This window comes from Lonchura striata, chromosome 2 (assembly GCF_046129695.1).
Source record: "Lonchura striata isolate bLonStr1 chromosome 2, bLonStr1.mat, whole genome shotgun sequence".
Classification (NCBI taxonomy): domain Eukaryota; kingdom Metazoa; phylum Chordata; class Aves; order Passeriformes; family Estrildidae; genus Lonchura; species Lonchura striata.
Genome location: NC_134604.1, coordinates 67,514,419 through 67,530,884, shown reverse-complemented (window position 1 = coordinate 67,530,884; position 16,466 = coordinate 67,514,419). Strand labels below are relative to the sequence as shown.

The 16,466-nt window shown below is 37.3% G+C and overlaps 1 protein-coding gene across 1 annotated transcript in view; it reads left to right on the top strand.

Moving 5' to 3' along the window:
* Positions 1 to 16,465, top strand: part of BRCA2 (BRCA2 DNA repair associated) — a 33,687-nt gene extending 17,222 nt beyond the window's left edge. Inside the window, exons 12-27 of the mRNA XM_021541870.3 lie at positions 250 to 342; positions 1,214 to 1,283; positions 1,618 to 2,036; positions 3,029 to 3,219; positions 3,767 to 3,954; positions 4,299 to 4,469; positions 4,781 to 5,132; positions 5,798 to 5,953; positions 7,945 to 8,089; positions 10,867 to 10,988; positions 12,049 to 12,250; positions 12,473 to 12,639; positions 12,728 to 12,863; positions 13,547 to 13,803; positions 14,252 to 14,395; positions 15,729 to 16,465. Of these exons, the coding sequence (XP_021397545.3) occupies positions 250 to 342; positions 1,214 to 1,283; positions 1,618 to 2,036; positions 3,029 to 3,219; positions 3,767 to 3,954; positions 4,299 to 4,469; positions 4,781 to 5,132; positions 5,798 to 5,953; positions 7,945 to 8,089; positions 10,867 to 10,988; positions 12,049 to 12,250; positions 12,473 to 12,639; positions 12,728 to 12,863; positions 13,547 to 13,803; positions 14,252 to 14,395; positions 15,729 to 16,274 (3,359 nt within the window). The 3' untranslated portion in view covers positions 16,275 to 16,465. The remainder of the gene's footprint in view (positions 1 to 249; positions 343 to 1,213; positions 1,284 to 1,617; positions 2,037 to 3,028; positions 3,220 to 3,766; positions 3,955 to 4,298; positions 4,470 to 4,780; positions 5,133 to 5,797; positions 5,954 to 7,944; positions 8,090 to 10,866; positions 10,989 to 12,048; positions 12,251 to 12,472; positions 12,640 to 12,727; positions 12,864 to 13,546; positions 13,804 to 14,251; positions 14,396 to 15,728) is intronic.
* Position 16,466: the final 1 nt, after the last annotated feature.

The window sequence follows — 16,466 nt, the reverse complement described above, 5'->3', positions numbered from 1 at the left end:
GTGGGATTTTGTTGTCACTCTTGGTAGCACAATATGCAGTCATTCTGTACAGGAGAAACTTCTGCAATTTGTGGTGAGGTGGCTCTGTGTTTGAAAAGGCCATTTAAGACACATGACCTGAAAACATCTTAGATCTGCTTGCTTTGACTTCAGTGTTTTATTTAGAAATTACAGTTGTGTTGTGCCAATTGATAAGAAACTGAACTTGAAAGGTACATCACTTTTAAAACTTTTGTGTTTTTATTCTAGGTGAACCTCCAATTAAGAGGCAGCTTCTGCTTGAATTTAACAGAACAAAGAATTCCCCCAGGTCTTTGAAAGCTTCTAAAAGCACCCCTGATGGTAATTTTAGTCATCTTGTGTTCTAAGCAGTAATCCAGTGTCAGTTGGTATCTTGAGAATTCTTCAATTTCCAATAACATAACATATAATAAGTTTACTTAACTACTGCATTTATCAATGTAGTCATGGAAATTCAGGCAAGGTGCTGTGGTAATGTCCCTGCAGACTTGAAATCTTGTGATTAATGGTTTGCCTTATTGCATAGACTCTAAATAAATTCCTTCTGCAAGAACTCTGGCTTAATTTCCAGTTCTGGAGGAATTTACCCACTCTCTCACAATCCTAAATCTCACAAATTCTAGACTCAATAGGAGGAATGCATTTTATTGGTTAACTTTGTGTAGAAACTTACTGGTGATATACTTACTATATAATTACTTCTAATATGAAACTTCCTCTTTGCACCCTAAGGGCATAGCACAAATGGGTTTACATTCCAGGCAGATATTATTTAGTTACATTGATAATTCCAAGATAAGCATGTCCCTCAGTAATGGAAGGAGGAGTTTGTGCAAATGTCCCTTTTTCTGTTGTAGTGTCAAATAAAAGAATAAAAGTTGCTGAAAGAATTCTAAATGAATGGTGAGCTTACCTGGAGTTAAATGCATGATAAACATTACCCTTTCAGGAGCCTAAAAATATCTTGCTGGCTCACAAACATAAACTCTTGAGAGCTCAGCATTGTGAGTACTTAATCTTTAGATCTCTCTGGAACGATGTTTAAAAAAACATTTTTGGGGGCAGGAATAAATAAAGCTGTTTATATAAACTCTGAAGACTTCTCTATATATCATTAATATAGATAAAGCATGTGCTATAAATATCTATGTAATGTGCCATTTCAAACATTTTTTTTCTTACTATCTTACAGGCATTTTTAAAGACAGAAGAAAATTTATGTACCATGTGCCTTTAAAACCCATAACTTGTCAGCCTTTTGGGTGAGAAATTTTTGAGTTACTACCCAACTTCATAAAAGGCTAATCATTTTATGACAAAAATACTAAGTTACCATATAACACATGCTGCTGCAGTAGATCTAGTGTATGCTATATATATATATAGTAGATGATAAACTAACTATACCCTATTATACTGTGTCTTTTTTCAATAGAAAGAAGTATTCTGTTTCTTAAATATCAAGGATTGATATTTTGTCTTTTTACTGATACAGAATTGAAATTTTGTATTACTAAATTAAGAATACAAAACTCCTGACAAAGATTTTTGTCAGGAAGATGAAATATGTATGCTTAAATGTTTTCATTTCTGTAGGTCAACTGAAGAACGACAAGAAGTCAAGAATCCTACCCTTACCCTGCCAGATCAAGATTTGAGAGGATTCCAGTCTAAACCTGCCATTTTTCAGCACTGTGCTCTCAGGCACTCTTCAGATAGTGCTGCAGGGGTTTCCACTCCCTGTAAGGCCTCGGCAAAAGAGAGTGAAGAAACGAGAAGTTTGTACAAATCTGGCAAAGCTGCTAAAACTTTTATTCCACCCTTCAAAACCAAGCTGACATTTTCTACAAGCGAACAAGGCAGCAGCAGCAGATGTGACTCACCCATCAGCAAAAGTATGAACAAAGAGATGGAACTAAATCAGATCAGAACTGAACAAAATACTGCTGACCCTCAAGATCAGCAGCCTTGTGTCCAGCATGCAGCAGACACTGACCTAGAAAATGGCAATTTAGGTATTTTCAGATTTTACTCACTTAACTATTGTGAATACTATCTATCAGAGTTGATTCTTTAGGGGTTTTTGTATAATTTGCAGACTTTTTTTTTTTTTAATAAAGGAAGCTTCATTTTAAGGCTTTTTTTATTTTGGCAGGAAAATTAGGAAATTACTATTTTCCTAATATTTTATATTGCACTCTTAAAAGAGCATATACTGTTTATCGTCAAAGTTAATTGAGAAAAGGAAAATATTTCACACAATGCTTAGAAACAGACAACTTATGTTTCATTTGATATTAGATTTTTCTTATATACCTCATAGATAAAATAATCTAGGAACCTCAGATTAGCCTTGCTATACTTCAATCATTTTTATAGGAGCTTGTTTTCATTCTGTCTTCTAATTAAAATGTAGACTTAGCCATATAAATGGTTGATTGTGTCCTTGTTAAAGAGGCAGACTTTGAATGCTCAACTGTTTGACTTAAAAATGTGGATTTATGCCTTCTAAGCTCTCTTGAATGCTCTGTTTTTTTTGGTTACTTCTATAATTTACAATCAAATAATCCGGATTTTTTTTCAGAAGGACTTCTGTATATTTGAACAGGTGTATGAGTATTTGCAGAATTAGTTCCTGCAGTAACAGGCCAAAATTTCAGGATTAAGGATTTCTGCAGTCGTCAACTAATTTCTTTCCATTTGGAGTTTTCTATGAAGACTGAGTTCAGTCTTCATATGAGAAAAATATGTGGATGGAAGTTTAGTTCAGGGACTTTTATAAAATTAATATAGATATGTAATTTGTTTTATATAAATATTCAAATGCCTTCAGTAATTACTGCTTTCTAAATGCATTAAACTTTTAATATTTAGACCTGTAGTTCCTAAAAATCTGCAGAGTAGCACAGAAAAAATGCTGCTCTGAATCTGCTACAGCATCACTGTATATCTTTATTTGATAATGCTTTTAAAACGTTGTGATGATTTGGCTTTTTTTAATTTGCAGCTATGGCCAGGATGGTGACAAATCTCCGCTGTGCCAGAGATCTGCAGGAAATGAGAATTAAAAAGAAATATAGGCAAAATATTCGTTCACAGCCAGGCTCTCTTTATGTCATTAAAACATCTGCCAGCAACAGAATCTCTCTGAAAACTGCAGTAGAAGAGAAATCTCCTAGCTTTTATTCTACAGAAGAGGTATACTGATATCTTTGTATTTTCAGTCTCACATCTGTTTCTCAAAACTAGCAAATAAAAACTCAGTAGCTTTTGAATAGATACATTTTTCAGTTTTTAGGTTATTTACAGTAGCTGTTACACCAGTTGCTACAGTATTTAAGTGGCATATATCCAGTTTTAAGACTATTCCAAATAATAAAGGTCATAAATCTCTAGTGTTATAATGAAACAGGAAAAAAATTCCACCAATTAAAATGCACATGAAAAGCATTTAAGCTTAGGTAAATCTATATGAAAATGCTCTTCCTTTTGGTACTGTGAAAGTACAAAACCTATTGAATTTTTTTAAACACTTTCAAAGAACACTGTGATGCTGTTCTGCTAAAACAGTTGTTGGGGATCATCTATTTTCCATGGTTTACGTATGAAATGGCAAGGTCAGACAAAAGCAGTCTCAACCTTAAATAAATATTTAATCTGAATTAATAAGATTGGATATTTAAACTCTCTGTTAAATTCTCACTGTATTGTCATTATTTTGTCTTTTCCATCTGATTTTTTTCAGCTATACACATATGGTGTTTCAAAACAGTGTATACAAGTTAACAGCACAAATGCAGAATCTTTCCAGTTTCTCATCAAGGACTTTTTCAGTAAGGAGTATTTGTTAGCTGGAAATGGAATGCATCTTGCTGATGGAGGATGGCTAATACCTACAGATGAGGGAAAAGCTGGGAAAAAGGAGTTTTACAGGTACTGTTGCTTATGAACTTGGGACAACTATGCTATTTATGAGATAGCAATTCTCTTGTCTCCTAGAATAAATCCAACACAGTGGTATTTTAAAGCCTCTGACTGCTGGTTTTTTACTATGCATTTTTAGTACACCTCCACTGGCGTAAATAAAGATATTATAGGATTGTGAATTTTCTATGTAGATTCATGTTGCTAGTGATTGATCCTCACTGACCATTAAGGAAAGCAAAGTCAGTTTGGAAAATTTCTGGAAATTTTTCAGTGATGTAAATAGTCTGAAAAATAGGCAAGTCAAAATTTGCAGTGGATTTCAGGTTAATTTATTAACAATTTATATGCAGAGCCCTCCTTGACACTCCTGGTGTGGACCCCAATCTAATAACAGAGGCCTGGGTTTACAATCACTACAGATGGATTGTATGGAAATTGGCAGCCATGGAAGTGTCTTTCCCACATGAATTTGCTAATAGATGTTTGACGCCAGAAATGGTCCTGTTGCAGTTGAAATATAGGTATGTGTATAGCAATATATTGGGAGCTGTAATTTGTGTTACTGTGTGCTTTCTGGTTCGTCAATATTACAAAATAAGCACATCTACCTTGCACTCATTACTTAGCAGAATGCTTGTATTGTTAAACTTACACACAGCGGTATTAAAAACATAGTGTGTGTTACCTGCAAAAGTGTAGAAAACATTTGATTTGCTACAGTGGTGCTTAATCATGTAGATTGAGTAACCAACTGTTTGCTACAATTGTGTTTAAAGAAAAACAATGTGATGGATTTTGTTTGCTGTAACTAAGCACAAATTCCTTTTTGTAGGTATGATTTGGAAGTTGACAAAAGTAAACGATCGGCAATCAAAAAGATAATGGAAAGAGATGATGCAGCAGGTAAAACACTTGTACTGTGTATTTCCAAAATCATATCGCTGAACACAGTTGTATCTCCTAGCAGTAGCAATAAGAACATGGAAAGTAAAAAAGCAGCAGCTTTAATTGAAGTTACTGATGGCTGGTATGGGATCAGAGCTCTTCTGGATCCACCTCTCAAAGCTTTCTTAGATAGAAGGCAGCTGACTGTTGGTCAGAAGATCATAGTGCATGGAGCAGAACTTGTTGGTCCTCAAAATGGATGTACGCCACTGGAAGCCCCAGATTCCCTTATGTTAAAGGTAAATAAAATCTTCTGTTTGATTGGATGTGACAGAGAGATGTTATAAATGCTACTTAATTGAGCCATATTTTGTAAAGAGGAAAAGTTATTGGGGTTTTACAAACAGATGGAGCTTTGCTGAAGTTCAGTAACCAAATTTGTAAAGTTGGAAGAGAAGTTTGTAGTATAAAATTCTACCAAGTTTTGCTATGTGCTTTGGCAGCTCCAGCTCCTTACTTTGGTTAAACACCAAGTTGCAAAGAAGTATTTATCCATCTCAGGCGATATAGAAGTTGGAGGAAGAATGGGGGGAACCAAGTCATGAGAGGATGAACTGGTCAGGGAGGGCCTTGGTTCATTAGAGGTTAGTTAAAGAGATTTAATTTTAAAGAGGGTGAAGTTTCAACATAATACTGAAATTGCTCCTCTGGTACAAAGCAATGGGTTGTCTCACAGATTCTCATTTCCCAGAGAATTGTAACTTATCAGATTTCTAGACTCTGTTTAAAATACAGTCTTCAGTGTGAAGGGAAATCTTTAAATTAAAATGTGATCTGCTCAGGTGCAAAAGTGATATATTCTTAGTGAGGTATGTAGATATTCCTGTAGATAAAATAAGGTGGATAGAACTTTGCTATAACTTACAACAGTGACAGTTTCTCATGCACTATTTCCCTTGCTCAGATCTCAGCGAACAGCACTCGCCGTGTGCAATGGTACACAAAACTAGGATTTCATCGGGATCCCAGACCTTTCCCTGTGCCTTTGTCATCACTTTACAGTGAGGGCGGTGCAGTGGGGTGTATTGATGTGGTTATTCAAAGAACATACCCTATTCAGGTATGGTGGAAGCATTTTATGAATCTAGCAAGGTTCTATGAGATCTCAATTATATTAATTAATTGCTATAATTCCTCAAAGACACAATATAGAGAGTTACAATTTTTTTTTTAAGATACTGTTATGTGTAAAATACACAGGAGTGGTTCTTGCATTGCACATGTATTTAGTATTTCAGGACTAGAGCATCCTGCTGTAAGAAGTTTGTGTTCAGTATCCTTTAGTTGACTTTGCTTTCAGCTTCAAAAAGCCAGAAATAATTGAATTTCAATTCTGTAAAGAACTGAATTTCAGTTTCCATACAGAAAAAGTACAGCACTTGTTTTATTATTAACATATTAACAAAATGTTACATATTTCTAAGCATTGGTAGGATTACTTTTTCTTACATGTAGCTGACTGTATTGTGTAAGTTTTATATTACTAAAAATACGGTGTGTAATTATGCTGTAAAACAGAGTTGAGATCTTTTAAATACTACTTGCTGTCCAGACGTTTTAAATGCCATCAGACTTCACTGCAACTACTTGGTTTTATGAATTTATAAATGATGAAACAATATTTCTTTTAGTAATCAGTTCTTTTAATATAAACAGTTTAACCAGGGCGTAATTTTCATATTTTATTAGCTTTTCTCAGAGCAGGTTATACTTGGCATGTATATCTAGGATACTTTTTTTCATTGCCTTCTTACTAAGGTATTATATTATTGTTGGTGGATGTAGAATGAATTCTGCAAAGGTACTAGCAACATTTGGTTTGGATCGTTACTTTGCTATTTATATCATTACTTTAATGGAGGAAATTGCAACACTTATTGTATGAGCTGCCTGGCAGAACAAACATTTATATAGTTCTCAGAAAGGGGACTGTAATCTGTAACTGCATCACAGTTAATGGTTTCCAGGCTGGGGAGGAAAATGCTTCTTCATATCTGGCTATGTCAAGAGATTGATGTACTTTTTTCTGCATTAAACACTGAGACTCTTGCTCAAACATGCCAAAATTATAAAATTTGGGCTGTCCGTCTCATTTTACCTCAAGAGTCAAGGAGTGTGGGAATCACAGTAACCTTAATTAAAGGTGTCAAACTGTGAGTAATGCAGGAAATACATGATGTGCTATTAATGAGGTAGGTCGAGCCTATTTCAACAATTCATTGCCTCATAAGGATTGGTTCTGCAACCTTTCCTTATCTTGCTTTCACTATACACTCTTGCTGCTTATCTGTTCTAAACCTGGAGATCACCTGGTCCTGTTACTTAGGTAACTTAATTCATTAAACTAGGAAAAAGTAACTAATAATAATATTAAGAACACACAATGAACTGCTTGTCTATTTAATTACCAATCTGATACAGTCTGCTGAGTCACTGCTAGAGCCAGTGCAAAGGAGAAGACAGAACTGTGCAGAAAATGGGAAGGGAACAACCATGGATCTCCTCATTTAGCTCACTGGCCTCTTCAAATCAGGCAAGCCAGTTCTGGTAGGGTTGTGGACAAGGCTATGGAATCATCTTAGGCAGAAAAGGTTTAGGAGCATCTGCAGAACTATATCATAGTTCTTTTACAGCATCTAATCCAGGGTGTTAAAACAGAAAGTACAGCTGATGTGGAAAGACAAGTTGGGTAGAATGCAGTCTGGTGTATTTTTCAGCATTGAGTGTGCTGGTTTGTATCTTAATGAATCTACCAGTGGTGTCCATTAATCATCTAAATTACAACACTGATACCCACTACTTGAAGCTATGTTTTCTTCAGCTTTAAATCATCTGGTTTTGGATACTGCTCTGTTCTGCATGTCTTTGACAAGTTACCAACCAATCCTATAGGGTTTTGCCTTTTATCTGTTATACTGGAAGAACTTAAAGTCTGCTGCCTGTTCATTTTTAAAGCATTTTTGCTCAACAGTGAGTATGAAAGAGAAGCTAGATAACGTTAAAAATAATTTTTTTAAAAGTCTGGGTTTAGTTTTAATCTTTTCATTTCAGTGGATGGAAAAGACATCAGCTGGTTCCTATGTTTTTCGTAATAGCCGAGCGGAAGAAAGGGAAGCTGCCAAGCATGCAGAGGATCAGCAAAAGAAATTGGAAGCTCTGTTTGCAAAAATTCAAGCAGAATATGAAAAGCATGAAGGTAAAGCTTTCATTCTTTCAGAACTTAAAAAGAATAGAAAAACATTTTGATGTTTTCAGAAAAGGCTAAAGAAATTGTCAAAAATCTCTGGTGATCAAGAAGAAGAGATGGGATTTTGGGTTGTTTTCTTTATTGTTGTTTTTGTTTTGTGCTGTTTCAGGTTTTTGCTTCCTGTGTGTCAAGACCTTTTGGTACAAAATGGTTTTATGCTTATTTGCATGGCTTTGCAGCTCTCTAGGAAACACCTTTTGAACATATTGGTAGGCAGGCCACTAAAAAATTATCCATGAGATGATTCTCAGGGAAATGCTACAAAATTGCAGAATTCATAATTTCATTCCCCTCAGGGACGTGACACTGTAAGATTTCACCCAGAGGCGGGCACTGCTAGGATGTATCTCAGTAGACCTGAACACCAAGACTGAGCATCTCTTTCCTCATGAATAATTGCATGACTGTGTGGATACTCAGGTCAGTGGAGCTGCTCAGTGAGACAGGGACTGTGGTGACACAGGCCATGGAGAATACTGAGTTACTGAATGCCCTTGGTTGACAATCCCAGGCCACAGAGACCAGGGGAAATTCTGAAGCAAGGAAGACATACCCTTGGTGGAAGAGGATCAAGTTAGAGAACACTCAGGCAAACCGGACATATGTAAATCCATAGCTGATGATGGGATTAACTCAGAATGCTGGAGGAGCTGACTGATGTCTGTGGGGCTGCTTTTGATCCTCTTTGAATGATCATTAGTTGGTTGGTAGAGGTGCCTGGAGACTGGAAGAAAGCAAATGTGTCTGCTGTATTCAGAAAAGGTAGGAAGGAGTACCCAGAAAACTACAGGCCAGTCAGCCTTTCCCTGATCCTTGAGAAGGTGATGGGACAAATAATCCTGGAAGCACAGGCACAAAAGGGATAAAAATGTGATTTGGAGTATTCAGCAAAGATTCACTCAGCAGAAGTTAAGTTTGACCAACCTGACAGTGTTCTGTGATGAAATCACTGGCTTGGGCAGTTGAGGCGAGAGCAGTGACATTGTCTACCTGGACTTCAGAAAGGCTTTTGACACTGCGTCCCTTAGGATCCACAGAGAGAAGCTGATGGGCTGGATGAGCAGGCAGGCAGGTGGATTGAAAACTGAAAAGTAGGGCCCAGAGGGTGGTGATCAGTGGCACAAAGTCTGTTTGGAAGCCAGTAACTCCTGGTGTATGCCAGGGATGAGTACTCGGTCTAGTCCTGTTTTAACCAATTCAGTAATGAGTGGAGCAATGTACTTACAGCAGGTTTGGTGCTGAAAATTAGGACAATTGATGGATACACTAGAGGATTATGCTGCCATCCAGAGGGATTTTGGCACCTGGAGAAATAGGCTGACAAGAACCTCATGAAGTTCAACAAAGCAAATTGCAAATCTTACACCTGGGGAGGAGCAGTGACATGCACCAATACATGCTGGGGGCCACCCATCTGGAAAGCAGCTTGGCAGAAAGAGCCCTGGGGGTCCTGGTGGATAAGTTGAGGATTGTTGCCAGAAGGTCTAAGATGGTGATCCTTCCCTTCTGTTTAGCACTGGTAAGGCCACATGTGGAATGCCATGTCCAGTTCTGGGCTCCTCACTCTAAAAGAGATATGGACACACTGGTGATACTACAGCAAAGGACCATGAATGTGTTTAAGGAATTGGAGCATCTGACCTAGGAAAATCTGAGAGAGCTGGGACAATTGAGCTTGGAGAAGGCTCAGGGACATCTGATCAATGTACTTAAATACCTGGAAGGACAGTGCAGACATGGAGCTAGGCTTCTTTCAGTGGTGTCCAGTGACAGGTCCAGAGCCAAATGGATACAAACTGGAATAGAGGAAGTTCCCTCTGGTCACCAGGAAACGTTTTCACTATGGTGGTTGACTGACAGTGTTGCCTACAGAGGCTGTAAAATTTCCATCCTGGAAGATAATAAAAAGCTCACTGGACATGGTCTTAGTCAGCCTTCTATAGGGTGCCCCTGCTTGAGCAGGGGGGTTGGACCAGATGACCTCCAGAGGTGCCTTCCACTTCAGTATCTTCTAATTCTGTAATGGCTGACACTGTCCACCTCTGCCAGTGATTACTGCATGGAATTCTTAGTTGAAATCAGAGATGGCCTTGTAATTCTTAAACGTCACTGCTATGACTCCTCGTGTGTTGTTTTATGTTTGGTAAATTTGTACACAGGGGTCTGCTGTGCTGAAGGAATTCATCAAAATTCTGGCAGCAAAGTGATGTTCATAGTAGTTTAATATAAGTTAACTTGGCATTTAGCTGATGTCCTGAGGAAACTTTGTGTGAAGGCTTGTGGTCACCTGCTGTTCCACATCTTGGTGTCTTTAAGACTTCTCTGCTACATGAGAAGAAGAGCAAGTGATGTACAGAAAGAAAATGTAATCAAGTATCTATGAAGGTTATTGGCAGCCCATCAAATCTCCCACGCTCTCCTAAGTGATATTAGCCACTGATTCTAGCTGCTAGCCTCCTAGCCACTGATACTGGCTTCCCCAAAGTTTGTATAATGTTCTATCTACGTTGTATTGCAATTAATAAGATTTTTTTTCTTCTTGTATTTTCCTGATACATATACACACACACACACACACACACACACATATACATCAATTCTTATACATGTGTTTTGTATTTTTATTCTGGCAAGGCCTAAGTAATACTGTGCTTCTTATATAATTATTTCTTCCTTCACTTTAATGTGTTTTGGTTGTAATCCACATAAAAGCTTTTTCTCAACAGAGAGAACCAGTAGAAGAACACGAAGATCACGGATTGTCACAAGACAGCAAATCCATAATTTGCAAGATGGCGCAGAACTTTATGAAGCAATTCAGAATGCATCTGATCCTGGTTATATGGAGGTAGTGGGTTAATTTTGAAAAGCTTTTGGAATAAATGAAAATTTAATAACTCATGCTAAATTTGACCATTAAATTACTCTTTGGTTTTGCTGTTTTATGATATCTTCTACAGCATGCTTATTCCTAAATAAATTAATATTAAAATTTTTGAAAAAAAACTTAATGAAGGTTAGTTGTAATTGATTAATATTATCTTGGATGGTAATTTTCTCTTGGTATAAGAATCCAGGATATAGCACAATTAGAAGTTAATGCTACTTGTAATTTTATTACTTTGCTTTGTCTTGCTTATATGAAAACTTAATGCACCTCATTGATCTAGAGTTTCATATACTTGCGTGCTGTTCACTGAATTGTTTGGATAATTATATTGTCTTCATTGTCTTCATTCCCTGTTCCAGTTAAATCACAATATTTAAGTGTTTATGCCTTCATAATAAAGATACAGGTGATTAGTCCCTGCCAGTTGTTAAAAATTAAATTCATGCCTTGCCTTTTGCAAGTGAGGATCCTTGTCTGTCATAAAGCCATATGATCTTGTTTGTTTGATAAAATGGTATCCATGTTTCTGGAGCTGCATGTACAGACATCTGGGTCTTGAAGGCTTGGTCAGTAAAGTGATGGGTTTGATGCATTTTAGTGTAAATCATTGTGTCAGCTCAGAAACAGCAGCTGGAGGAGAAGTGAAACTCTTCCTTTATTCTTCCAGAAATTTTTCCTACTATGTCTTCATATGAAACAGGCAAGCTTGGCTGTTATATATATGAATATATTAAATATTCACCTTACTTCTGCACTCTCAAGCAGGCTTCCCACTAATTGTCACATAAGAACAGTGTGTAGTGTAATCTCTGCACAGACCAGAGAGCACCAGCTGAGTACCAGCAGTACCACTGCTGCCTCCTGTTGTTTTAATATACCTCATTTCAAGTCCTTGTAGTGCATCAGCTGGAAATAAATTGCTTCTAACAGATGAAGACTCAAGAAAGAGGCTATATAAAAATCTTGTGGTTTTTTGATTAATAAAACTATAACTGAGTTAATCTTCTCTTGGTTACAGGGATATCTCAGTGATGACCAGTTAAAAGCCTTGAAGGCTTACAGGCAGCTGATGAACGACAAAAAACAAACTCAGTTGCAGGAACAATTCAAGAAGGCTTTAGAGTCAGCAGAACAGGAAGAAAATGGTTGTTACAAAAGGGATGTGTCTGCAGTATGGAGATTATATGTGGTAGACTACAGAAAGCAAGAAAAACATAAAGGTCAGTGCTTGAAAAATTATAAAAAACTTCTAACTAAATGTGGTAACTGGCCAGCATAGGTAGATTTGAGGAGTTTCCAACAGTATTTTAGCTTACATGTTAATATTTCCAGTTTGATTCTTGGTTTAGGGCTTTTGGAAAGGATTTTTTGTAGATTCATTTTGTTTAAAAGCCTCCAAAGTATTACTGAGCAGGAAACTGAGCTTTCTGTGCTGTTGTCAGGAGCAGTAGTGAGTATCTGGCGCCCGCTGCCCGACGTGTGTTCCTTGCTGAAGGAAGGCGCTCGCTACAGGATCTTCCAGCTGTCAGCGTCCCAGTCCAGGGGCAGGGCAGACTCCACCCACATCCAGTTAACAGCCACCAAGAAAACTCAGTATCTACAGCTCTCAGTAAGTGCTTTAGGTGCATAAAGGTGCATCATTAAAATGTGTCACACTCTGTAAGTGTGGTAAATAATGAAGTTTTGTGTTTCATCAGGTATCACAGGAGATGCTGGTACAGATTTTCTTTCCAAGAAAGGCTCTAGAATTCACCAGTTTGTTGGATCCTTCTTTTCAGCCACCATGTGCTGAAGTGGATTTAGTCGGAGTTGTAATTTCTGTTAGAAGAGCAGGTATGTTGATGTTGTGAACCACATTCATGTCCTCATATTGAATAAGCACTGAATTCTTTATTTCAAAAGTCAAGAGTTATCTTGGTGTTGTACCTGAATCTCAGGAATGTGAAAACCTGCTGATCCAGCCCATCACAGTGACATGCTGGCACACAAATCTGTATTTATGAAGAAAAACTGTCTCTGCTTACTAGCTCAGGAAGTTAGAAAGGGAGGATCAAAGCTCAAAAGCAGCTTATATTTACATGGGTTTTTTTGGTTTTTTTTTCCATAAATGGTGGGCATAAGTTCTCACATCTGTGTTCAGCATCTGCACAAACACCATTGTGCCATATACTTGAACTCCTCTTTGGTGTACAGTGTCATGGAATGAGTGGAATTCAAGCACTGGAGCTCATGGATAGGGAGAGGTGGATAATCTTCTGGGTAAAAAGGGAAAGTTCCATAGGAGTATTGTTTTTGAAGACACAGGAGAAACAGACTGTGTCTGAAGACACAGACTTTGAGTTGTTTTCTGTAATCAGTAGGGAGCTAGTGTAGAATATGAAAGAAGTATGAGATACCTATCACCATGCAGATGGGCTGCCATGTAGCTCTTTCAAGATGTGTGACTTTTTTTCGTAAATCCAAATAACTTAAAGAGATGTAAAGGTTTAATTCAGACTTTTTTTTCCTGCTTTTAGGTTTCACTACTGTGGTATACTTGTCTGATGAAAGCTATAACTTAGTGGCAGTAAAGATCTGGACAGATCTCAGACACTTGGCTATTGAAGATGTAGTTGTCCGCTGCTCACTCATTTCTGCAAGCAACCTTCAGTGGCAGTCAGAATTCAGATCAGAAATTCCCATGCTGTTGGCTGGAGATCTTTCTTTATTCTCAGCTAGTCCAAAGGAATGCTATCTTCAAGAGAAGGTTAATGAACTGAGAAGTGTGATAGAGGTAAACCTGTAGAAGTGTCATTTGATGGTTAGTTTCAGTTACTGCTGAGTTACATCCTTCACCAAGAAGTCTGTTAGTATTGATAAATCTTTAAAACAAGTAATGCATATAATGCTGAATTTGAGGAAGATTTTCTGGGAGATAGAGTAAAATGTTAATGCAGTTTTCCCAGGGGATTTAATATCTTGATTTTTTTTTCCCCCAACTCATCCAGCACTGTCTTTAGGATGTGCCACAGAATCTCTGAGTGGCAAAAGATCTTGTACTTGTCAATAGGGAATCTGCCGTGGACAGCAAGTGCAGCAATCTTCTATGTTGTTGGTTTGATATAAAATAAAATTCCAGTGAGATAATGATGAGAAAAGGAAGTCTTAAATGTAGTGTATATCATCCTCACACAGTTTGAAAGCCAACTATTCTGCATTGCAAACTCTGTTCTCCCTTACAGAACATGGCCTCCTTTTGCTCCAATGCAGAAAGTAAATTGATGAATTTGCTACAAAGAAATCTCTTGCTTACACCCAGTTTAACTAGAAGATGTGGCTTGGAAAGTCCCTCTCCTTCCTGCAGCTATATAGAGCATAGAAGTTTGGTAAGCTTCTGGTAATTATAATGCTGTATTTATACTGGCAGTGCATGCAGTAAGTATTTAAGCAAGTGTTATATCTGTGGTGAATGGTCTCACTTCTGCACCCACTTTATCCTATCTCTTCAGAGCAATGCAAGCTCATTGGAAGCTTTTTCTGTGTGTGGGGGGCATTTAGGATTATTCCCCAGAGGAGCCATGAGATAGATTATCCTTCCTCCAAACACTATATGAAAACTTCCCCTTGTGGCCTATGTTTCCACAACGTACTTTAATTATTTTGAATTTGATGTGAGTAAAATGAATCCTCTTTCTTTATGGATGATTTAGTGCTTCTTTGGTCCCACTGTGAAGATTGTCTCATGTGCATGTCACAGAAGGGAAAAATCTTGATCTGTACATTTTTATTTCAAGGCATTTTGCAGTTCCCAGCCTTATTGAGATAATTTACTTCCTGGTCTTTTTATAGATAGTGTTTACTATTTCTAGGATTTAAAAGGGAAGAGATGTCACCTGGTAAATGTATTTTAGCAGTCTTGACAAAAATTTATTTAAATAGTACTCAAGTTTCCCATGAAAGCTGCTGGTGGTGATTTGCTTCTGACGTGGAGTACTGAGCAGAGTCAGAACAAAAATTTTTCCTGTCATGAGTTGCAAGGGAGGTGGAAACACCCTGGTGTGATATCAGTTCCTGGGACTAAGTTTAAGCTTATAAGGCATCCTTTTCTATTTCAAAGAGAGGGCTAATGTTTAATTCTGAATGTTTAGTTTATGTATTTTATAGACGAACTAGTTTATATTTGTATTGTTTATTAAATATATTAATCATCTTTAAAAAATGAGACATTAAGTGTATTCTCAGGCCTGTGCTTGAAAGATTGGCTATGCAGCATCTGTCTTGTGTGTATTGTTATCTTCAAATTTTTTGGTCTATGTTCTATCTTAGTTTTTCTTCTTTTTTTTTCTCCTTTTTACTTATTTAACCAACCATGTGTGACAGACATAGCCAAGGCAGTAGAAGACTTATGAGTGCTTTGATTTCTTACCATCTGGCATAGAAAAATTCCCATACATTTTGCTTAGCTCTTAGAAACAAAATGTAAATTGTACAGGTGAACAGTGATGTATCAGTCATCAGCACTTGAAGGAATCATATTAATCATCATCAAGAGATACCAAACTAAACTTGAATGGGATATGAATGATGGTGTAGTGTTTTTATATTTGGGGGGCAGGGTGGGGGAGAGGTTTCCCCCATTTTTTGGAAGACTTTGAGGAAACGGAACATTTTCATGAAACAGAACATTCTATTCAACATAAAACTTCTCTTTTTACCCAGATCTCTTCTAGAATTGAAATGAAGCATCCAAGCCCTTTGTCAACTAGCACGCCAAATATGGAACTTGTTACACCAGGGTCAGCAAAAACACCTTCACCTGCTACAGTTAATGAAGACCATCTCAAAACCAGCAAAAAGAGAAAAGCTATGGACTTCCTCAGTTGCATACCTGCCCCTCCACCACTGACACCAATATGTTCAGTAATTTCTCCATCTGTTAAAAGAGCATTTCAGCCTCCACGAAGTTTGGGTTTACAGCACAGCAAGTCACCTAAAGAGACAGATCAGAATATTGCACTTGTCACCCCTTGCAGAAAAGTGAGAGAAACTGTCCATCTTCCTGACAATGACCTGGTTGCTGATGAAGAACTGGCAATGATTAATACACAAGCACTCATGAATAATTTACCAGAAGAAAAGAAGATGGATTACGTAAATGAAATCAGCAAAGCAACAGCTACTACTTTATCTGATGATGTTTCATCCATAAATAGTTCCAGGTCTACTGGGGATTCAAATAACTCATCAAAAGCAGTTCTGAAGTAGCAGAGGCTCTTCAGAAGAACCCAAAGTAACCTGAGGACTCATCACCAACCCACAGAATGCTACCAAGACCAAAATCCTGAAAATGCTGCTAATGCACATATATGATGTTGTATATATTTAAAATTAGAATTATTTTTACATTTTGTACATTAAAACTTGATTGTATTTAATAAAGTTCTATTACAAAAACAG